The sequence below is a fragment of the Anabrus simplex genome, chromosome 13 (genome assembly GCF_040414725.1).
Source record: "Anabrus simplex isolate iqAnaSimp1 chromosome 13, ASM4041472v1, whole genome shotgun sequence".
Taxonomy (NCBI): domain Eukaryota; kingdom Metazoa; phylum Arthropoda; class Insecta; order Orthoptera; family Tettigoniidae; genus Anabrus; species Anabrus simplex.
Genome location: NC_090277.1, coordinates 51,953,915 through 51,977,775, shown reverse-complemented (window position 1 = coordinate 51,977,775; position 23,861 = coordinate 51,953,915). Strand labels below are relative to the sequence as shown.

Sequence of the window (23,861 nt, the reverse complement as noted above, 5' to 3'; positions counted from 1 at the left end):
GCCCCTCGCCCCGTTACGTCGGCGCACACGATTCCGGCGATCATTGCGGACAAGACAGAAGCGCGATTCATCACTAAAGACGACCCTATGCCATTCGTCGACCCACGTCGATCTTTCTCGACACCAGGCCAGCGTTACACGGCGCTGTTGTGGGGTCTATGGAACACCTTCTGCAGGGACACGGGCTCGTAAGCCAGCGGCACGCAGGCGATTACCAACTGTTTGTTGTGTAACGTGGGGTTCCACAGCTGCTCGAATTTGCGCTGCTGTTGCATGGGGTTCCATCCGGGTCATCGGAATGATGCGGCGATCCCCTCTCACAGTTGTCTGTCGCGCTGGGCCTGTGCCAGGTCTACGAGTGTGGGTACCTTCATTTGACCACTGCTGCCATACACGTTGTACCGTGGATGCCTGTCGGCCAACACGTGCAGCGACAGTCCTTAGCGATAAACCAGCCTCACACAGCCCAATTATCCGAGTCCTCTCAAACGGCGACAGTTGTTGATACGTGCTCTTCTGTGTCGTCGAGGCATGTTTGACCGGGAACACTTCACTGCACAGACTGCAAGTCAACTAAGCTACACCAGAGTTCGTATACTGGAGTTCAGTCCTCCGCGACCAATCACGTGGGGAGACCTGTAGCAACAATCCAATGGGCCTGAAACTTTGATCGTTTGCATACCTACTTGTCATCGTTCCATATCTTGAATATCAACACAAACGACTAATGCCTTCGTGGTGTTGCAATTTCCATTTTCTTAAGTGTACCGTACCGTATAATATTATTACTAATTATTATTATCATTATTATTGGCAATGGATGGGTTGCTTGTGACTGTAAAATGAGTAATTTGAGGTAATATTACGAAACATATAACTCTTTATGTAATATTATATTTATTTTCCATTTTTGTGCTATATTGTACTATTTACAAAAATAAATACTTAACAGTAAATAAAACGCAGTGTCGTTAGCTAGCAATTATTGTAAGTTAAGAAAGGCGAGTTATCGTTGGTTATTTAGCCAAGAAGTCCCTTAGCAGCGAGATGTCCTCCAAGTCCGTAACCCAGACCGGCGCCGTAAGCCAGAGCGGGGGCGGCAGCTAGTCTTGCAGGGGCGGCAACGGCTACAGGAGCTGGTGCGACAGCGGGAGTTCTGTGTACTACAGCATTGAAACCGTTGACGGGGTCGGCGGCGTATTCTACAGTACGGGTGGTGCCGTCAGGCTCGACCAGGCTGTAGCTACCCTGGACAACATCTCCGCTGCGGGTCTCCTGCTGGTTCTTGGAGTCTCCGGTCAGACCATCCTTGACATCGTAACCGTAGCTGTACTGAGGGTTGGGGTCGTAGTCGGTGTCGATGGCAGCGGCTGCAACGGCAAGAGGTGCTCTGGCGATGGGTGCAGCAGCAATAGCAGGGGCAGCGTAAGCGCGAGCAGCCAATGGAGCACCCGGAGCGTAGACGGCAGGAGCGCCGAGGATTCCGGCCTTAGCCACAGCCACGAGGGCGGCAAATACGATAACCTAAGAAGAAGAAAAAATACATTACTTTCATAAAAATTAGAAATCCTTTTGCCAGAAATTTGACCAATTTCGTATTACTGCACTGTAACGTCTCGAACTCTCATGGGCTGGAATAGAAAAGTGATACGGCTGGGAATGTAACTGGCGTTGCCTTAAGTTATTAATTTTTTTTTTTTTTTGCAAGTTGCTTTACGTCGCACCGACACAGATCTTATGACGACGATGGGACAGAAAGGGGTAGAAGTGGGAAGGAAGCGTCCGTGGCCTTAAGGTACAGCCCCAGCATTTGCCTGGTGTGAAAATGGGAAACCTCGGAAAACCATCTTCAGGGCTGCCGACAGTGGGGTTCGAACCCACTATCTCCCGAATAGTGGACACTGGCCGTACTTAAGCGACTGCAGCTATCGAGCTCGGTGGCCTTAAGTTAAAACCCGGTATTTGTATAGTGTGAAAATTGGAGACCAAAGAAAGCCATCTTCAGTGTGGCTGTAGTAGGATTCGAACCCACAATTCCTCGATTTAAATTGAAAGCCGCCCGATTCGTAACGTGTAAGAATCTTCCTTTGTACTTTGTAAATTAATCCATAAATAGGTTATAGGAACCTGAAGTGCCATGATTATTTCCTATCGAGCATTGAAGTCTCCGGACATCAGCGATATTTGAAACCTCTTGATTTACACGTTTTCCTTCAGTCTATTTGCCTGTAGTAGGTGATTAAATTATGATGTTTCTCATCTGTATTTATATGAAAATTAAAGCTAGTGTAAAATACAGGATTCTCGTTTATAGGCATACCAAGTTTTAAGTCTTTCAGTTATGTACTTTGTATTTAGTTCATTGAAGAGATTTACTTGTGCTAATAATAATAATAATAATAATAATAATAATAATAATAATAATAATAATAATAATAATAATAATAACTCTGTATGTGGGTGAGTAGTAGAGTTTAGGCCTCCGAAACTCAAATTCGTGAGTTCAAATTTGATAGAAGCATTCCGATTTTTTGAAGGGTGGAAGAAAGTTTGTTGGACACTCCATGCCGTACACTGTCGGCATTTAAAATATCTGTGGTGAGACGTTTGGTTCTTACTCGACAAATCTAATTATAACTCGGACACTGATTGCCCACCAGAGTTCCGGTTTTTCTGTAATCTGATGGTGTACAACTGTATGTCGAAATTGACGCACAGGCCGCCCATATGGCACCATATAAATATAATTCATACAGTAGGATATTATTATTGTTATTATGATTATTATTATTATTATTATTATTATTATTATTATTATTATTATTATTATTATTATTATCATAAGTCACTGTCATTTTTAGAACTTCTAATGGCAATCACGTTTAAGGACCCGACGTTTATATCATGAGCTGCATAGGTAAAGTACTCTATGCCTTTAACTCATGAATTTCCCACACTTACCTTGAGAGCCATTGTCAGTTGAACACTCGAGCTGGTGTAAGTGATGTCTGTCAAGCTACAGTCCTGGGTTTATATACTGATTTCAGACTTTCGTCGTACATTCACCCTTGCTATGAACCCTGGTAGGGTGACTTTCTTTCGTATATGCTGCACCGTTGACATTTCAGACTATAATTAAAAACGCTGTCTAGTCCAGTTCTGCCAGCGACCCTTCTGGGACCTGATCAAGTTCTGTAACATTATTCTTGATTAAATTACGTAACATTTCCTAACATCTGAGTAGTCATCTATACCGAACAGTAGTCCGCCTCTGAACGTGAGCTCGTATAGGTGTTTACTCTTAGGATTCTTTCTTGTAGAGCATTAAAGTCTCTCCGAACATCAGCGACAGTTAAACCTCTTAACGTGAGCTCGTATGGGTTTTTAGTGCCATGATTCGTTCTTGTGGAGCATTGAAGTTTCCGGACATCAGCGGCAGTTGAAACCTCTTTATTTCCACATTTATTTCTGTGTTCTCTTTCAATTCATTTTCCGTGTGGTGGGTGATCATATTGTGATCTTTCTCATCAGTATTTATATGAAGAATAAAACTCGTGTCAAATACAAGCTTTAGTATCCTCTTCGTACTATGCCAGTGGTCCAGTGATCAGACGTTTCTTTTTCTAGGGAGTATCAGCTTTCATTTAGACGTCCTGACTCTCGAAAAATAAAAACCTCTTACTAGCAGTGAATTGTACCAGTTTTCAAACTGGAGGTGTAACTGTCCCGGTTTTTCGATCTGGAAGTGTGACTGTCCCTTTGATACTGTTGAATTCTTTTAGTCAAGGAGTATAAATGCCGTATGTTAATATATATTCACCTATAATCATAGACTGGTTTGATATACCGTAGTTTACCTTGCCACCTCATCCTGTGCCTCTTATTCATGTACATTTAATTCCAGATTTCGGGAGTACCGGAGTAAAAGGAATCGAATTATTTGCAATGAATATTTTTTAAAGTAATTTTTATCTTAATCGTCACTTTTTACGAAATGTAATTTTTTACTCTTAATTTACTTCCTGAAATTAAATTCTAATCGCTACTTTATAGTTTTCGATATACATCGCATGGAAATAGAAACGGGGAAAAAATTAATCGATGATGAAAAATTTTTCAGTTTTAATTCGTCAGGCTCGGCGATTGGTTGTATGTGTCCGTCCAAAATCTCTCCTCATTATATTCTGAAAACATACCAAGCTACCAACCACCACAGAAACACGCAATAGTGATAACATCCCTCCATATAGGGCTGGCATCAGGAAGGGTATCCGGCCGTAAAACAGGGCCAAATCCGCATGTGTTACGCAGTTCGCACCAGCGACGCCAAAGGTGTGGGAAAAAACGGTAGCAAAATAAGAAGAAGTTGCTGATAATTTTTTCAGTTCTACTGCAGATGAAACAGTACTGATCTTAGCTCTCCAGTACTTACAAAAACGCCAAAATTAGCCTACAATATCCATCACTGCTGAGGTGTTCATAAAGTTAAACAGGGATATTCCTTTTCAAGTGTCAATGCAAAGCGTCTTTCTTATGAAATGCAAAAATAAAGTTCTTCCAAGAGCACATGGCATAGTGATGATAATTTCTGAAACCAGTTATTTTGTAAAGTAAATGGCAAGTTATTTGAAATCCTAATTAAATTGTAAATGATGGTTGAAAAATAATTTTGAAAGTTCGGAGGAATCATACTTAGCCCCACTTACTGATGGTGTAATGTCTCTTCCTTTGCAAATTTGTTTTATCGTTCCAGTAGCATGTGAAGAAATGACAGTGATTTCTCAAAGACTGATCCGTGAAATGACTGTAATTTCACTGATTCTTTGTTGAATGCAGTATTCCTCATGTAACTGTAATTCAACCCGATTACTTTCTTCTTGTATTTTTCCCTCGTATATTTTAACCTGATTTTCATATTCTTGTCTTCCCATTCCCTTTCATTGAACTTCCTACACTTACATCCAAGATCGCATTCACGGTGAATGTCACAGGCATTAGAGCGCTTCCAGTCCAGGTTCCGTTGTCCTATGCTGTTCTTCACAGAGTCCATCCATCCTAATCTTGGTCTTCCCCGTCCTTTGTCTTTCCAGTGCTAGTCTTGGTAGTTTTTTCCTTCATCCGCTTGATATGTCCAAACGACTTCAGTCTATTCTGTTCCAGTTTGTCATTTAATTTGTTGCACGTTTAGCTCTTTTCCTACGTCTTTATTTCTCACTCCGTCCTTCCTTGTCATCTGTACCATACTCCTCAGGAATATTTCAGCTCTACTCTTATCTCTCTGATTTATCGTCCAGGTTTCTGCTGCGTACGGCATTATAAGTAAGTAGTACGCCTTGTACATTACTTCGTTAGCCTTCATTGGTACATCTTTATTCCATATAAATCTCCGTACGTGATAGTAGAAGCCACTCCCCAGTTGTATCCTTCTACTAATTTCCGTATCCAGTCTTCCATTTTCCTTCAGTTCACTTCCCAAGTATTTCAAGTGTCCTACTATTTCCAAGTTCCTTGATAGCTCCTTTTCCTTTTTTTACTTCCTCTACTCATCACCATTGCCTTGCTCTTCTACACGTTGTTCCTCAATCCACATTATTCATTCCTTCTATTCAGTAGATTCATTTGTTGTATGGGACCCTCACCAGGATTCCGTAATTCGAAAACTGGAAGAAATAAAAAAGAAAAGCAGCACTATTTGTTCTGGGTGATTTTCGACAAAAGAATAGCGTTACGAAAATGTCGCAAAGTTTGGGCTGGGAAGACTTGGGAGAAAGGAGACGAGCTGCTCGATTAAGTGGTATGTTCCGAGCTGTCAGTGGAGAGATGGCGTGGTATGAGATTAGTAGACGAATTTGTTTGAGTGGTGTTTTTAAGAGTAGGAAAGTTCACAAAGAATTAAAGAGGAAAACTGGGGCAAATATTCATTTGTAGGAAGAGGAGTTACGGATTGGAATAATTTACCAAGAAAGATGTTGAAGAAATTTCCAAATTCTTTGCAATTATTTTAGAAAAAGGCTAGGCAAAAACAGAGTGGGGATCTGCCACCTGGGCGACTGGCATAAATGCGGATCAATAGTGATTGATAGTTCTTCTTTCTCATTTTCTTTTCAGATCGTATCATCATCTGCAAACATCATTACCTCCATACATTCCCCTCTATAATCTTCCCTTTCTGCTTCTAAGGTGTCATCCATTACCATTATGAATAGTAAAGATGACAACACGCTCCCTTGTTCTAGCCTATTGTCAATTCTAAACCACTCTGTTCTACCCACTGTCGTCTTGACACAACTGTAAAAGTTATCATTTATCATTGCGTTTATAATTCTTCTGTGTGTCAGGCTTCCGAAACTTTTGTTCTGGGGATGCTGTGGCATGCCTTTTCTAGGTCTATAAAAATCCTTCCCATATGCCCCTACTGTGAAAAATGGACCATGTATTAATTCTTTAGGACTTTTACGTTTGAAACAGAAAGAAAAAGCGGAATATTATCTATTACGACGACGCTTTTTATATAGATTTATCACTTTGATTATCGGTAAATAGGCAACAGCATGGAGGGTTGAAAATTACAGATAATTCCAGGATATTCTAGTGCGAATGAGTTAGATAACACATCTAAATCCGTACTCTTAAGCTAGAGACGCGCTATAAATGGCTGAATTGTGATAGTCCCGTCTTCTAAGCCAAGGAGCGAAATGGATAAGGAAATACTACATATATTTTGCGTGCCGACATCGTCCGAAATATACTGCTGAATGGACTTTTTTTTTTGTACGAGTTGCCTTACGTCGCACCGACACAGATAGGTCTTATGGCGATGATGGGATATAAAAGGGCAAGGAGTGAGAAGGAAGTGGCCTTAATTAAGGTACGGCCCGACCATTTGCCTGGTGTGAAAGTGGTAAACGTCGGAAAACCATCTTCAAGGCTGCCGACATTGGGACGCGAACCCACTGTCTCCCTAATGCAGGTTCACAGCTGCCGCCCCTAACCGCACGGCCAACTCGCTCGCTATAACGCAATTTATTCCACCCTTCAAAAGTCTACTGCCTCTGCTGGATTCGAACCTGTGATGTTGGGGTCCGGAGTATGGCACTCTACCAAATTACATTACATGAAGTAACTGTATTGGTATTTTGTATGTTTCTAACACTTTACTGGCCGGAATAACCCGTCGCTGCTAGAAGACGGTACTTTCACATTCCTTGAACTCGACCTGAGGACCTGTACCTTTCACCGGTAACCCTGCCCGCGGGATATTTAACAAAATATTTGTTTTTTATAGTGGCCACTCAGTGATGAATCATTCCTGGTAACTATAACCTGTCTGCAGTAAACACACAGCCGTAACTCTGTTCCGTCAGAGAACAACTCCTATCTTCCTTTTTCTTAATTCGTTTACCGCCGAGGGTAGGTTTTTCCCCCTACTCAACGACAGGACAGTGTCCTGGAGCGTGAGGCTTCGGGTTGGGGAGATACAACCGAGGAAGAAGACCAGTATCTTTCCCCAGCGGCCTCACCTGCTATGCCGAACAGAAGCCTTGTGAGGGATGGGAAGGAATAGGCAAGGGAGAGGGAAATAAGCTGTCGTGGCCTTAACTTAGATACCATCGTGGCATTTGCTTCTACTCAGTTGTCTTCTCGAGGCTGAGTCGACCACGTTCCAGTTCTCGTACCACTATTCAAATTGGATGGCAGAACCGGGAATCGATTCCGGGCCTCCGGGGGTGGCAGCTAATCACACTAACCACTATACAACTCCTACCTCTTCTGTCAAATTCATAATGTCAAAAAAAGTTTTACTTTAGTATATTAATTTTTTATTCTGGTCCGACTCGTTGGCTGGATGGTCAGCGTGCTGGCCTTAGGTAAAGAGGATCCTGGGTTCGATTCCCGGTCGGATCGAGGATTTTAATCGCTTCTGATTAATTCTTTTGACTCAGGAACTGGGTGTGTGTGTCCATCCCAACATTCACCTCTTCATATTCAGACAGCATACCACACTACCAACCAGCACAGAAACTCGCAATAGGAATTATATCCCTCCATATAGGCTTGGCGTCAGGAAGGGTATCCGGCTGTAAAACAGGGCCAAATCCACATGTGCGACGCAGTTCGCACCAGCCATAACACAGGTTTGGGAAAAGCGGTAGGAAAAGATAATTTTTTATTCTGATTTCCCTTTAAATAATAATATTCGAGCGGAACGGCCGCGCATGTTATGACTCTGGAACCAAGCTCTGCGTTCGGGAGACAAGTGGGTTCGAACCCCACCAGTGGCTGTCGTGAAAATTATTTTCTGCCGTTTCCCGTTTTTACTTCCAGGCAAATACCGGGGCAGTTCATATGCATACGCCACAGCGGATTCCTTCCACCTCATTGCCCCAGGGCACTTAAGTAGGGAGCATGGATTGGCGACTAGAGGGCCCTTAGCTGGGTTCTGGCATTGCTTCGTCTTTCTTGTGCCAGGCTCCCCGCTTTCATCTATCCTATCTGACCTCCCTTGGTCAACTCTTATTATTTTCGGACGCCCACGGTATTAGAGCATTCGAAGGCTAGGGAGTCATTCACTTTCATGCCCTTCGTGACCCTTTCCTTGGCAGATTTCTTCATTTTTAGAACTGTCGAACCCCTTCCAATTTTTCTCTCTGGTGGTTGTCCAGTTGTACTTCCTCTTAAAACAATAATGACCACCGTTCCTTGTAGAATGCCATTTATAATTATTAATTTAATCTTCATTAGCTCCTCATCTGAGATCGACGTCAGGAAGGGCATTCGGTCGTAAAACATTTCATCTCACCTCATCTCCGACCGCATACCAGTAAATGGGTCTAAGAGGTATATATACCAGTAATAATAATAATAATAATAATAATAATAATAATTCATTTTCCTATGGCTTCAGCTACCGTAGCCGGGCATTTTAATTTGATGTCATTAGATTGCCTGCGCGTCAGTTTTTTTATTGCTACTTGCTTTACGTCGCACCGATACAGATAGGTCTTACATGGCGACGATGGGACAGGAAAGGCCTAGGACTGGGAAGGAAGCGGCCGTGCTCTTAATCAAGGTACAAGCCCATCTGCGTTTGCCTGGTATGAAAATGGGAAACCATGGAAAACCCTCTTCTGGGCTGCCGACAGTGCGGTTCGAACCCACTATCTCCCGAATACTGGATACTGGCCGCACTTAAGCGACTGCAGCTATCGAGCTCGGCGCGCGTCAGTTTCGAGGTTCCGAGTGACTTTACCAGATGGCAGAGAAAACTGGATCTCTGTTTTTTTTTTGTTTTTTTTTTGTTTTTTTGTCGAATGGAGCGTGTTTGGTCCTCTTGGCTTTGAACTCACGATCTTTGGATCCGGGGCAAGGGTCTGCCGAAAATAAAATTCCCCAGGCAGTTGGCTAGGAGACCTTCCGAATATAAAATCCTCAGGCATTTGGCTGGGGGACCTGCCGAAAATAAAACTCCCCATGAGAACGATACTTAGTCATCTCATCGCGGTTTTGTTCGAGTAGAGAGAGAAACCATGCTATGAAGTTTCAAACTAAAATTCCTCACTGACGTCCAAAAAAGAATTGCAATATCCCGTGCGAAGAACGGACATGCAGCTAGTGTGTAACATATACTGCTTTTCCCCTTTTAATTCTGCAATCTGCTTATCAGGTCATGTAGGAGTTGCCTAGCCGGGGCGTTAAAGCCGTCATCGATTCACCCGCAAGAAGGTGGGTTTGATTCCCCGTCAGGAAGTCCAAAAATGTACCATCGGGATTTTTGAAAGGGCACCATGACCTTGACGTTCCCGTATCCTGCACAAAAAATGACTACCACGTTAATTACTGGGGCAAAGGTGGCAGGACGTACTGCTAACCACCCTACCCCACCAAGTGCTGAGGTTACATATATTGGAAGGCTTCACCTTCCACTCCTCCAAGGGCCTTCATTATCTGTACGAAGATATTTTCATTTGTGTTTTCTTCACCAACTGATATTATTGCTGGGTTGTCGTGAGGAAAGACTGCACAAGAGCACCTGTTACTACGTGCTGGAAGAATTATTTCCCTATGTAAATCTGTCATATTTAGTCGTTTGTGGAGTATTAGGTCATAGTGAATGTAGAATTGTCGGTAGTGTTCACGCATCCGTATATGGGGCAGCTACTCCTGCCAAACTCGTTCTGCCAGGCACTATAAATAACGTCGTGCAACCACCAATTTAAATTAGTTTGATATAATTTGTGCATTTGTTGAATCATCGTATATGCTGAAACCAGGACCCATGCCAAATGAATAAGCAATGCAGGAAATGGATGTACAACAGTACATGCTTTGCACTGGAATGTATGTAACAATTAAGCAGTAAGAAGAACACTCAGCTTATTTTCCAGTCATTTGAGCGGATAAGGAGTGGAATGAAAGCAGCCCATTCTAGCGGCGAAGATAGCAATTGTGCCGGCTGCTGAAGCCTGTCGCACTCCTCTGGGCCAATGATCAATGACTGACAGATGAAATTAAATGATAGTGGAGAGTATTTATGGAATGAAAGATTACGGGGAGTGGGGGGGGGGGGATCTGTTCCGCCTCCGCTTTCTCTAGTGCAAATCTCACATGAAGTGACCGGGATTTGAACAACAGAATCCAGCGGTAAGAGGCCGGTGCGCAGCCACCTGAGCCACGGAGGCACTTAACAATTAAGCATTAAATTAATGTAAAATATGTTTTTAAACGTACCCTTTACTAACTTTAATCTAATTAGGGAAAGTGAAGTTTGTGTCCCCGTCCCAGAATTGTGCAGCTCTTTTCAGGCACACCCCTGACGGAGGTGAGCTGTTTGTACTATTTTCAGACAGTCCTCAATGATCTGCGCTTGGGACTGTCGCCAAGGTGGCAGATTCACTATCACTTATTTACCCAGTCTTTTGCTGATTGATATAAATACAGAAAAGTAAGGGCCCTAGGATACTGCCCTGTGCGACACCACTAAGTTTCATTTTTATTTAGAGGCATTGTCGTTTACTGTAACACGCTGTTGACAGTTACTCAAATAAGAACTAAAAACTTAAGCGTAGCTGTGAGCTTGCATTCGGGGCATAGTAGGTTTGACCTCCGCTGTCTGCAGCCTTGAAGATTGTTTTCCGTCGTTTTCCATTTTCACACCAGGCAAATGCTGGGGCTGCACATTAATTAAGGCCACGGTTGCTTCCTCCCCACTCCTAGCCCTTCCTTATCCCATAGTCTCCATAAGACCTAAGCATATTGAAAGAAAACATTTGCCCCTATTTTTCGTCTTGAATTCCAACTTAATCTTCATATTATGATCTTTCCTACTTGATCACTCAAACGCCATCTCTCCAGTGACAGCTTGGAACATACCACTTAGTCTATCATTTAGTCACCCTAGTCCTATGTTTTACCAGCCCAAGGTTTCAACACTGAATCATATAAACGAATTACTACAAGACAGGTGGAGTATGAGAATTTTTTTAAAAAAAGAAAGGAAATCAAGGTAATGGTATGCACTGGTATGCACTAAGGAGGATGGCCCAACAGTCAATGTGCTAATGGATGGGGAGAAATTAGTCCAGGTGAAGGAATTTAAATATCTCAGGAGCCTGATCACATCTAGTGGAAAATGTACGAGGCACAGGCGATAGAAGCCTTCACAAAAAAGTCTCTACTAACATCCAACTTAGAGTTCCGGAAGCACTTTGTGAAACGTTTTATATGGAGTATTGTAAGCTATGGCTCTGAAACATGGACCCTGCGAAAAGCAGATGCTTTGAAACTCAGGACATTTGATATGTGGTGTTGGAGACGAATAATTAAGATACTATGGACTGATAAAGTCACAAACGAAAATATTCTCAAAAAAGTAAGTGAGAAACGCACCTTGGTTGAATCCTTGAATCGTTGAATCCACCGTTATTGAAGGGAAACTGGAAGGAAGGGGGAGTATAGGAATACCAGGAGCACAATTTATAGATGGCATTAAAGGCAAATACACCTATTTCCACTTGAAGCTATTGGCTAAAGAAAGAAGACGCTTGGAAGCCATCCATGTCACCCAACAACCTACGGTTGACGAGAAAGAGAAGAAGTCTCCTGTGTTGGAAATCATCCAGAACAACTCGCGCTGATTTCCTTTGGATCTTTTCCAATTCTGGTATCACGTAGTCCTGGTGAGGGTCCCATACACTCTAATTGAGATCTTACCAGAGCCATTACGTGCTCCCTCCTTCACATATGACCATATGAAGAGATCTTTAACCTTTCTTGACAACCTCGTTAATGTGATTAAACCAATGCAGACCATTCCATATATTAACACCTAGGTACTTACACAGTGTTCCCCATGAGGAACTATCACTCCATTAACACAGTAATTAAAACGGGAAGGATTTTTCCTCCTGGTAAAACTTATAACCTGACCTTTCATCCCGTTTATCATCATACCATTGTCTGCTGTCCATCTCGCAACATTGTTTAGGTCACTTTGCAGTCTCTTGCAATCCTGTAACCTCGTTCCGACGGGATCTTTGGAGGGCTACCGGAGTTTATAAGTCAGATCGGCTGCATTGGAGGCCTGTGCTAAAAGCTCATTTAAGCCACCGCATGGGGGCTCATATGAGGTAGACAATATTCATAACTCGTGGCATCAAGAACAGTGAAGGCGTACGCTCTTTCCTGATGATGTCGTCATAAGCTTGCACCCTTGCACTGGAGTCTGTAGACGATCCGGAGAGAGATGCAACGAGCCCTTCATCCTGGAGTGCCTCAGCAGTAAGGGATTTTCTCTCAAGTTTGGTCGACGTACGCCTCTAATTCCTATCAAGAGTAACATGAGTAGTCTGGTATACAGAGACAACATCCTCCGTTCTGTAGTTAGAGGATTTGCTTTCACTCAGGGTGAGAGCGTTTCCGGACCCATGTTCATATAACATAATTTCTTTGTCTACGCCAGAGCCTCTCAAATGCTCACATCTCACGCGTGCAAACTGAGGCGCAGAGTTCCTGTGCACAGTGCATTTGTCCCACTCGGCTCTCCTCGGACCAACGCTTCGTCTCTGGGGTACTCGGCTAAGCTCGGCTCAACTCGGCTCGGATTAGAAGTGCTATGGAGCAAGTGAGGAGGAGGGAGACAGCGGAGCTAGCGAAACAGGCTTGTGGAAAGAGAGAGACAGCGCCTTTGCTCCAAATCGAGGAGTGGGGTTCCACACTCTGGTAAACAAATCGAAGTCGTCTTTTGCACCGTGCACCGCGCAATGCACCGGTGCACACACCCTGAGAGGCCCTGCTCTACATGTGAGGAATGTGTCTTGCAATTTGTGCCGTACATTTCCGTTACATTCTGTACACTTTAATGCGTTGTATGACGTAATGACTCTTTACCTACTGTAATTGCTTTCCGTACTGTTTCACAGTAATTTAAACACAGGTAGTCAAGAAGATTATGGATTAACCTTGTTTAATTGTTTTTCCGTCTGATTTCAGCAACGTGGTTCTGTACCCATCTACGCAAAAAATGGCGTCACTATATTCCGAGCTCAAGTATTCAGCCTCAATCACGACAGTGACTAATGTATAAGTTAATCCATTTCCTACAGATAAATATCGCATATCCCTCCTGGACTCTCCCTTCTCAGCAGGTACTCTGTTGAAACAAGCTTTGACGTCCTCTCCTCACAGCCTGCAATAATAATAATAATAATAATAATAATAATAATAATAATAATAATAATAATAATAATAATAATAATAAACCGGGCGAGTTGGCCGTGCGGTTAGGGGCGGAAAGCTGTGAGCTTGCATCCGGGAGATATTGGGCAGCCGTGAAGGTGGTTTTCCGCGGTTTCCTATTTTCACACCTTAATTAAGGCCACGCCCGCTTCCTTCCCCGCGCCGGGCTGAGTGGCTCAGAGGGTTGAGGCGCTGGCCTTCTGACCCCAACTTGGCAGGTTCGATCCTGGCTCAGTCCGGTGGTATTTGAAGGTGCTCAAATACGTCAGCCTCGTGTCGGTAGATTTACTGGCACGTGAAAGAACTGCTGCGGGACTAAATTCCGGCACCTCGGCGTCCCCGAAGACCGAAAAAGTAGTTAATGCATGGATCAATCATGGGCAGTTCGCGTCGCAACGAATCAAACATTATTTATAATTACATTCATTTAATTTAAAATAATTACAGAATGAAATAAAATATTGTACGCTGCAACCAATAAAGTGATAAGTTCACGTTACTCGTTTAAAAATTCCTTAAACATCTCACTCGTAATGTAAATGATGACGTTCCATGGTAGTGACGTAAATAACTGTTACAATTACATTCATTATAATTTAGTTTTTTATTAATTTTTATCCAGTTCCTTGGCTAAGTAGTCACCGTCGATGCCTCCAGTTCAGAGTGTCGTAAGTTCGATTTCTGCCAGACTCCGAGATTTTAACGGCTTCTGATCAACTCCCCTGACTTGGTAACTGGATGGTTTCGTTTGTTCCAATACACACATCTTTGTATACGTACAGCACACTTCAGTACCAGGGAAGAGAGAAACATACAGGAGTGAATACATCCGTATACATAGGGTTCATGTTGGGACGGGCATCCGACCGTAAAACTGGCCCAGATTCCCAACAAGAGCCGCCATCAACAAGTTTTATCTTTCTTTCTTTCTTTATTTCTTATCCCACACAACGTACATCAAGACTGAAGACTCCTCACCACTATGGCGACGTTTTGCGCAGACATTTGCATTCGAAATAGGAGATAGCTGTTAAACCACGTTCATTTCACCATTCTAGAAGTGTGAAAGTTAATAAGGAGAAGTGTGAATTTTAATCTGTATCTCCTTGAATATGCCACACCTCTTTTTCAAGAGAGGTAACATTCGCTGCATATGAATTTCTGGGAAAGATTTGCATATAGATTGTATCTCGATATACCGGTACAATCATCCAGCCAAATGTAGAACAAGCCAGTACGTTTGAGCTGCCCACGGACTATCTAGTAAAATTCACTAGAAAATTTGTTAATGCAGTGATAATAATAATAATAATAATAATAATAATAATAATAATAATAATAATAATAATAATAATAACTGACAAAAATCTTACTAAAGGCAACAGAAAACATCAAAACAGAGAGGTGGACATCGGAAATCCGCCAAGACCTGGAAAAATCAGGAATCAAAGTGGCCGACATCGCAGACCGAACCTGCTACAGTTCGAAAATCAGTAAGTGGGAAGTAGAGTCAGAGAGAAACTACAAGGAGACAGGAGTCAAGTAGACAGAGGAATGAAGAACCACGATGAGAGAAAAATTGAAGCCTGCCTCGCAAAGAAGGAAGCTACTAAGTGAGCTTTGCGTGATCAGTTTTTTGGTCTTTTCATAATCCATTAGAGAGAGAGAAATGCATTTATTTCTGTTTCTTCCATTTGGAGATTGCCAAAAAGACAAAGCTTACATGAAAATGTTATTAATAACTAGAAGAGTCATTTATAATATGTCCATATGTGATAAGTATACTATATTAAAGCCTACTTTATACAGTAATTAAAAATGTGTATCAGTCAATCATTTTGGAATCCATGAGGGATTTCTTATAGGACAAAGACGTAGCTAAGAATATAGATGATTTTTGACTATTGCTAACGATCCTTTCAGAGCTGCTAACCCAATGTCCTTAATAAATTCGTTATGCAGTTTAAATTTCTTACAAAAGTTGTGAAATGTGTGAGTAATAATAATAATAATAATAATAATAATAATAATAATAATAATAATAATAATAATGTATGTTGGGTATTCAACCTGAAGCCTGGTTTGATCCTCCACAGCTGCGCCAACAGCTGTCATAAATAGCCTAGGTGTCACTGAAGAGGCGTACTAGGTAAATGAGGAGCGAGGTAGTTTCCCGTTGCTTTCCTCACCGAGCCAGACGTTGCTATTACATATTAGTCTGCCAGGTCCACTGGAATGCATGCACCAACCGACCCAATGAAAAATAATAATAATAACATACTGATAGTTTTGTTTTGGCTTGCAGCTCTGGATTATGCGCTGTAAAACGTGAACAAAAGTTTTCACAAAATGCGTGGAAGTAATACAGTGCAATTTATCGTCTTAGGTTGTGTTTTTATCCGCAGGCTCAGATGAGCAGAGAGGATCTGTTTGGAAAGTGACTCTTGCCCAACGGTCAGATGGGAATTTTCGATGACTTTTCTGTGAATGGAGGGCGTCCTGTTTGTTCATTCTCTGTCCTATACACTAACACTTTGTGAATATAAGAAGTTGGTAATTTTGTAAACTTCCTCAAAATTCAAGTTGTTTGGGTGTTTCTTGTCTTCTTGTATTTTTCTTTCGAAATTTCTAGGCACATCTGCTGAAATCTTACTCGTTTATCTTTCCTGAAGAGAAATCTTCCTGAGTTTACCTCGATGAGCTTTCCTCCAAAACAAATCAAGAAAGTTATTTTGAAAATATACATATTTGAAACAAAGAATACAATGTGGTATCCATGGTGTCCTTAACTGGATGGGCATAACGACCTGTAATTAGTACCGCTCCAAAGGGACACCATGGTTCTACTTTACCAGTGATTAGTGCCATTATGAGGGGCCGGTGACCTGGGTTTTTGGACCACTTTAGCGAACAAGCATCATCGATTTTGCTTTGGAAGGAGTCCCTTGTTCAGTTATTTTATGAGTAGTTGTGCTATTGTGGGTCAGATCCACTGATTGTTTTACGTTCATAATCATTGTTCATCTTCGTCCTTTTGAATTTAGAATTTGAAATTATTTTAACTTTCAGAATTGTGAATTAGATCCGATAATTATTTTAAATTAATATTCATTCTTTTATTCTTCATCATCATGTTTGTTTGATTTTGCTGAGTGGATAAATCTTGGAATTTTAAGTGACATTACATTTCGTCTCGTCTCATACCATTAGGGATTGATGACCTAGATTTTCGGCCTCTTTAAACAAGTATCACCATCATAATTATCATGATCTTGATGTTATAATTACCCCCTATGTGTTCTCATTTATTCTTTATGCAGTGGAAATGAAGATGTTACGGCAGTCCAGTGGCTTCACTCGACTAGACCATATCACGAACGACCCTGTGCGGAAGAATTTCAAGGTTGCTCCAATCACTTATGCTATCGTAAGGACATGCACTCTATGGCATTGAAACCTCAATTGCTAAGACTGTCCTTCATATGAACGTAGAGGTTCGCCGACCTCGGGAATGACCTCAAACACGCTGATTGGATGGGTGAGAGATGCCATGCGGCTCACCAGACTCAGTCTTTGGGACGCTATGGATCGATTGAAGTGAAGGAAACATTGCAAGAAGTCAGACCCCATACGAAAAAAAGGTAAAATGCAAAGGTGATGATGATGATGATGATGATTTTTTGGCTGTTGTGTGGTTTTAATGCTGAACACATTTCATAGCAGACTAAGTATGGCTCCCCATACTACGAAAAATGTAGAATTATGCAATTTCCTCAATTGTGCCGAAAGTTGAAGTGCCAGGAAAGGTTTCAAAATGAGGTTCTTGGATAGCTCTATCAAACTTTTAAAAAAGTTGAAAATCACTTCCGGCCTCAATGCAGTTGCGAAAAAAGAGGCTAAAATCTCTTGTTTCTTTACTCTTTATGTTTTTTCTTAATATCCTAGCAAAATTAACTTATTTATATAATTGTTTCTGTAATCCGTTCCTTGGTTCAATATCGTCAGGCGTGTTTTTTTTTTTTGAAAAATATCCACATCGAATACAGTTATAAGGTCTTCAGTGAAACTTTGCATTGACTCACATTAGCGCTCGTAGTGGTAGAAAAGGCACATTTCTAATCTAGTCGACCGGATAACGATGATTAAGGAAAGGATTGCAATTTTTACGAATAAATAAAATATATTATCATACTTTATTATATTTTTCACCTAAAATTCCTAGCTCATATCCCTAGGATGTTTTCAACATTGAGTTGCTTGCCTGACGGGCAAGGGAGTTTTTATGTACGGAGATATCGCTGTGGGGTTTTCCTCCCTGTGTCTTTTTTCGCAGTGGCCTTTGCTTCATTGTGCACGTTGAATATTTACCTAGTATCAATTTCCTGTTAAGTGGTTTGGACGTAAATATATTCCAATGAGTAGGGTGTCATCTGAAAAATTACTGGCACTCAAAAAGTGTAACGGAAGTGTAAGTTAGCAGCCGTCTTTTTTGTGATGTAAAGTACGGATGGACGGCTAGACACTGTTACCTAGCAACCGTTGATAGATGGCCATGGCCGACAAACATATACAAGTATGACGTACGGTGTGTATGATCATTTGATTTTCCCGAGGGGAAATTTTGACACCAATTTTCTCTTCTTCGTAGCGTTCTGTGGGGAATATTGCTATGGTTCTCTTTGAGTTTCTTCTTTGAAATGGGTATATTTAAAAACAACATTTTAAATAAATAAAAAAGATTTATTTGTTATCATTGTACTTGTTCTTGAGAGTGATACAAATAAATAAATAAATAGAAAACGATGAGAAGTTCAACGATTTAGGAAGGACAGAAAGTCGTTTAGCCGATGATGGCCTTGCTGTGTCCAAGAGCGACAGCAGCGGGTTCACGGTGGACGACGGCGTTGAATCCGTTAACGGGGTCAGCAGCGTATTCTACAGTACGACGAGTACCGTCAGGCTCAACCAGGCTGTAGCTACCCTGAACGACATCTCCGCTGCGGCTCTCCTGCTGTCCCTTGGAGTCTCCGGTGAGACCGTCCTGGATGTCGTAAGAGTAGCTGTACTGTGGGTTGGGGTCGTAGTCGGTGTCGATGGCAGCGGCGGCAACGGGAGCAGCTACGGCTCTGGCGACGGGAGCGGCGTAGGCACGAGCAGCCAGAGGAGCACCAGGAGCGTAGACGGCGGGAGCACCAATGATACCAGCCTTAGCGACGGCCACCAGGGCAGCAAGGACGACGAACTGTTGAGGAAAGATGAATTATTGGTGACTTCATCGCTTGAGTAAGACAGTAACTTAGTTGTAAGTTCATTACAATCCAACTTGTGTTCTTTAGGTTTAGAAGTCAAGGATATCGTGATAAACAGTCCAATGTAACTAATTATTTGAATCTAGTATTGAGCTGTGGATAAAGGGTGGTCGTCTCCATTGGTATGGTTACGTAATAAGAAGTCATGACTACTCAGTTGTAAAAACAGCTCTTGAAACCCGGTTGGAATACGACAATGCAGAAGACCACGAAAACGGTGGACCGATAACATAGAGGCCGACCGAGCGTGTTGGCCGTGTGATTGTCAAAGCCAAAGTTGAGAGTAAGAAAGTTCGCGAAAATGATAAAAGTGTTATTTCATCTATTCAGTTATGCATGTAGGCTCTATATACCTCGGAACTTCGTAGAAATACAATCGAACTTCGATATTTCGAAGTCCTTGTTTGCAGTGGCTGAAACACTTCAAATTTTCTAACATTCAATATACAGAAAAGCGTGCATACTACTTCGGCACCACGAAAAAGTAAACTTTTATTTATCTCATTTTTTCACCAAATCCGCTTTATTTTGTATATCTACATTTTAAATATTATTCTCTTTTTTATTGTACTATTGTTTCTTTCCCCAAATGTTTCCACTGCTTCAATCATATTCTTACACTTTTCCACGGCCACTAGGGCAGCAAGGACGACGAACTGTTGAGGAAAGATGAATTATTGGTGACTTGATCGCTTGTGTAAGACAGTAACTTAGTTGTAAGTTCATTACAATCAAACACATGTTTCTTAAACAAGTTACAAAGTAGATTAAAGTAGTGTTTTGAGCTGCTGTGGTATGTAGCTACTCAAGTGTGGTCCTGCCCCCTTAAGATACTCTGAGGGCGCACCTGTGAGTTTGCATTCGGGAGATCGTGGGTTCGAACTCCACTGTCCGCAGCCCTGAAGATGGTTTTCCGATGTTTCCCTTTTTCACACCAGGCAAATGCCACGGCCGCTTCCTTCGCACTTGTACCCCTGTGTCGGTGCGACGTAAAGCAAATTGTAAAAAAATAAAATATTCTGGCATGTGGTTGGTCAAACAATGCAGTCCCTCTAAAATGTAGAGAACGGTTATTCTTGTATGTAAGTTCGAGTTACAGAAAAATATTTTACATCATGGCTTGAAATATTCTTCAAGACATCATAAAACTCCAGTAATATAATTTCGGGTTACCAAAAAAATATATAACACACAAAATATCAATAAGATTCCATCGGGAAACGAAAATACCCTCGATATGTCGAAAGTGTTATAGACGTTCGATTTATGGAAGTTTGGCGGTACTGTAGTACATCTAAACTTATGAGTCAAGAAAAAATCTTGGAAAATCCATTCAGGATAGCATTCTATCAGCTCCTGGAATACAACGTATGAGGGGCTCTTGTCAGAATATTTTCTGGCACGTAAGAGAACGTAAAGATAGTAGGTTGTAAAGCCAATACCTAAAACAACAATTATTGTAAAACCGAGGTTAAGGTAACGGGGATCTTTTACGTCAGAACTCAAGTTGTAGGAATCGAACTCGGGGAAATGTTGACACACTCTTAAACCAACATGGCACAGCTAACATTCAAACCTATGTCACCAGATTACAAACATGAAAATACGCTACACTTTGACTGCCATTGATTATTAGGACCTGTTTATGATTATAATTTCTTAACACGCAGTCACATACCTCACATTTATTTATAGAAAACAAGTACTGATTTTTTATTATTATTATTATTATTATTATTATTATTATTATTATTATTATTATAACATTGAAGCGGCCCAATTCCAGTACATAAGGTGCTGCAAAAAAGAAACGCTTCCCTGTACGGAAAACTAAACCGAGCTCGATATCTGCAGTCGCTTAAGTGCGGCCAGTATCCAGTAATCGGGAGATAGTGGGTTCGAGCCCCACTGTCGGCCGCACTGAAGATGGTTTTCCGTGGTTTCCCATTTTCACACCAGACAAATGCCGGGGCTGTGCCTTAATTAAGGCCACGGCCGCTTCCTTCCCACCCCTAGCCTTTTCCTGTCCCATCGTCGCCTTAAGGTCTATCTGTGTCGGTGCGAGGTAAAGCAACTTGTAAACAAACAAACAAACAAACGAAAAGAGAGAAACTAATGATCATGAATAACTTACGTCTTTCGAAGCATCTTTGGCGACCAAGAGCTACGGTAACGACTAATATGACACCACTTCCGACACAAAATTTGTCACGAGACAAATTTTTTTGGATGACTCCTAGCCATAACACAAATTCATATCGAAGCAATCAATATACACTATGTAGGTTTATAAGTTGCCATTTTTACATTTTATATAATATGTCTGTCCCACTGGTTTGTTACGTTTAGTGCCAACCAAATAAACACTACGAGGAATATACATCACAGCTTTGTGATAAGTAAAGTTTAAACACGCTATTTTAAACTATACGGGGCAGTTCACGAACAATGGGGCAATATGCGTCCCGTGTATTTTTTGCATGGACAACAGGACACTTTAGAAAAATAAGGTACAGGTATTACAGGACCTTGTATAATGGTCTTGTAAAATCAAGACTAGAATATTCCTCAATTATTTGGAACCCCTAGACAGTGAAATATGTCGATCTAATTCAGAAAGTCCAAAGAAAATGTCTCAGATATTTTTATTACAAGAGGTTTGGTTATTGTTTCTACTACGAATCGTACGACCTAATACTCAAAGCTGTTGATGCTAGGGAACTATCTGACAGAAGACATTGTCGGGGAGTATATTTCCTTCATGAAGTAATAGCCGGACTCGCGCTGTAGGAGTAGCGTGCCTGCCTCCTACCCGAAGGCTCCGGATTCGATTCCAGGCGAGGTCAGGGATTTTTACCTTCACCTGTGGGCTGGTTCGAGGTCCACTCAGCCTACGTGATTACAATTGGGGAGCTATCTGACGGTGAGATAGCGGCCCCAGTCTGGAGAGACAAGAATAACAGCCGACAGAATCCGTCGTGCTGACCACACAACACCTCGTAATCTGTAGGCCTTCGGGCTGAGCAGCGGTCGCTTGGTAGGCCATGGCCCTTCGGGGCTGTTGCGCCATGGGTTTTTTCAAAACTAATAAATAACAAAATTCACGATAGTAAAATCAGAAAAAGTATTGACATACATATATGTTCCAAATGTTACTCCCAGTAGATTCCGGAATATATTCTTGATACCGAAAACTAACACAGACTCACACAAGAACTCTCCTTTATACAGAATTATTATTCAGTATACTCTAGTACACCATCTTTATATTGACATATTTAGCATGTCGGAAAGCCAGTTTTGGTACATCCTATGATAGAGTGCTACAGTCTTTGTAAGGTAAATGGCGTCTTGATTTAACTGAATGTATCCAATATTAATATTATTTCCTCTTCCTCTGTCTCTTTGTTTTGTAGTTAAGTTCTATTTTTTAGTTCAAACCATTAATTTACTGTATTGCTTGCTGGTAATATTGTAAAAGTAGTGAAGAGTGTAATGGGGGAACCTGAAATGCCCACAGCAATGCTTTAATAAGTAAATAAATAAATAAATAAATAAATAAATATATAAATAAATAAATAAATAAATAAATAAATAAATAAGTAATAATTGACGTCGGTCACCCAGAACGTATAGAGCACTTAACAGTCATTCTGGTATCACTTCTCACCTTGTATGCCATATCTGTCTCTGTTGTTGTGTTGCCAGTCTTCGAACTGATACCGTACACCTTGTCGTATGCCTGTTTTATATGGCTGGGTAATATGGTCCAACAAGCTTTCACCCTCAGTGTGATAGTGGCCAGGGTGAGACCACGCCCTTGTTCAACTAGTTAAGTGAGTTCTATGACATTTGGGAGACTATTGTCTGTCCTCAGCTAGTTGCTTGACCTTTTGATGGGTCGTATGTATGCAGATGAAGCGACGAGACCATCTGCAAGCTCTCGACCTAAATGTGTTTGAACCAATTGACGCTCCGGTTTAGGCACCTGAGACCCCACTGTTAACATCCCTATGTGTTGAGAGCCTGACTGTGATCTGTGCCCATATTGTTGTTCATATATAATGTTCCACATCAAGTCGAAAAAAGAAAAAAATACTTCGATTTTTGAAAATAATAAAAATTCAAGATTCTGCTTCTTCTGTGAATCTGTCTTGAGCATCAAGTTTGAGTTCTTCATAGCTCACCTCACCAGGACTATTTGATAAGAGAACTGGAAAAAATGTATCATTTTATTTTAATGAAAAGCATAAGTTACAGCTGAGAACAAGTCTCCAGTTACAGTATACTTTCAAAATGTAAAATGTAGCAGTACATATAACAAATAATTCTATTAACGATGATGATGATACTGAGATTGGATTAATGATTGTAAGAAATAAAGAAATGAACATAATGCTGGCTATTGTGGCTGTTTTCACATTTTCACAGTAGAACGTACACGAAACTCTTGAACGTTGAATTTCAATAATGAAAGAAAATACAAATTATCAAAGATACTATCGATATCGAATTTTTACCTATTATGTCGTGTTACGTACATTTAGTAGGTGTTGAATAGAGGTCAAGTATAGAACAGAAATGGCCAACTGGACACCAACCCACAACCTCCCGATTTCATCTACCAGTTGAGCTATGGCGGCCTAGGTAATCTTTGTTCTGTTAGAAAGGCTCTAAGCTGAAGATCTGGCACTGTTACCATCAACTGTAGAGTGCGTGTAAGTCGCCCGTTGTGGGCCAAGTCAATGAATATTGAATTTTCACGACCGCATTGTAGTCGATATCGATTTTCAAGCTATTAGGTCGCGTTATATGAAC

At 41.4% G+C, this 23,861-nt stretch overlaps 2 protein-coding genes across 2 annotated transcripts; both read right to left on the bottom strand.

Moving 5' to 3' along the window:
• Positions 1 to 1,020: 1,020 nt before the first annotated feature.
• On the bottom strand, positions 1,021 to 18,288 carry LOC137502876 (larval cuticle protein A2B-like). Its single transcript, XM_068230043.1, has 3 exons — positions 18,264 to 18,288; positions 7,318 to 7,352; positions 1,021 to 1,524 (listed from the first exon to the last, which is right to left on the bottom strand). Exons 1-3 carry the CDS (start codon positions 18,286 to 18,288, stop codon positions 1,021 to 1,023), a joined length of 564 nt encoding a protein of 187 aa, XP_068086144.1.
• Positions 18,289 to 18,574: 286 nt separating this feature from the next.
• Positions 18,575 to 22,725, bottom strand: LOC137502875 (cuticle protein 21-like). The gene is made up of 2 exons (XM_068230042.1): positions 22,714 to 22,725; positions 18,575 to 18,976 (listed from the first exon to the last, which is right to left on the bottom strand). Exons 1-2 carry the CDS (start codon positions 22,723 to 22,725, stop codon positions 18,575 to 18,577), a joined length of 414 nt encoding a protein of 137 aa, XP_068086143.1.
• Positions 22,726 to 23,861: the final 1,136 nt, after the last annotated feature.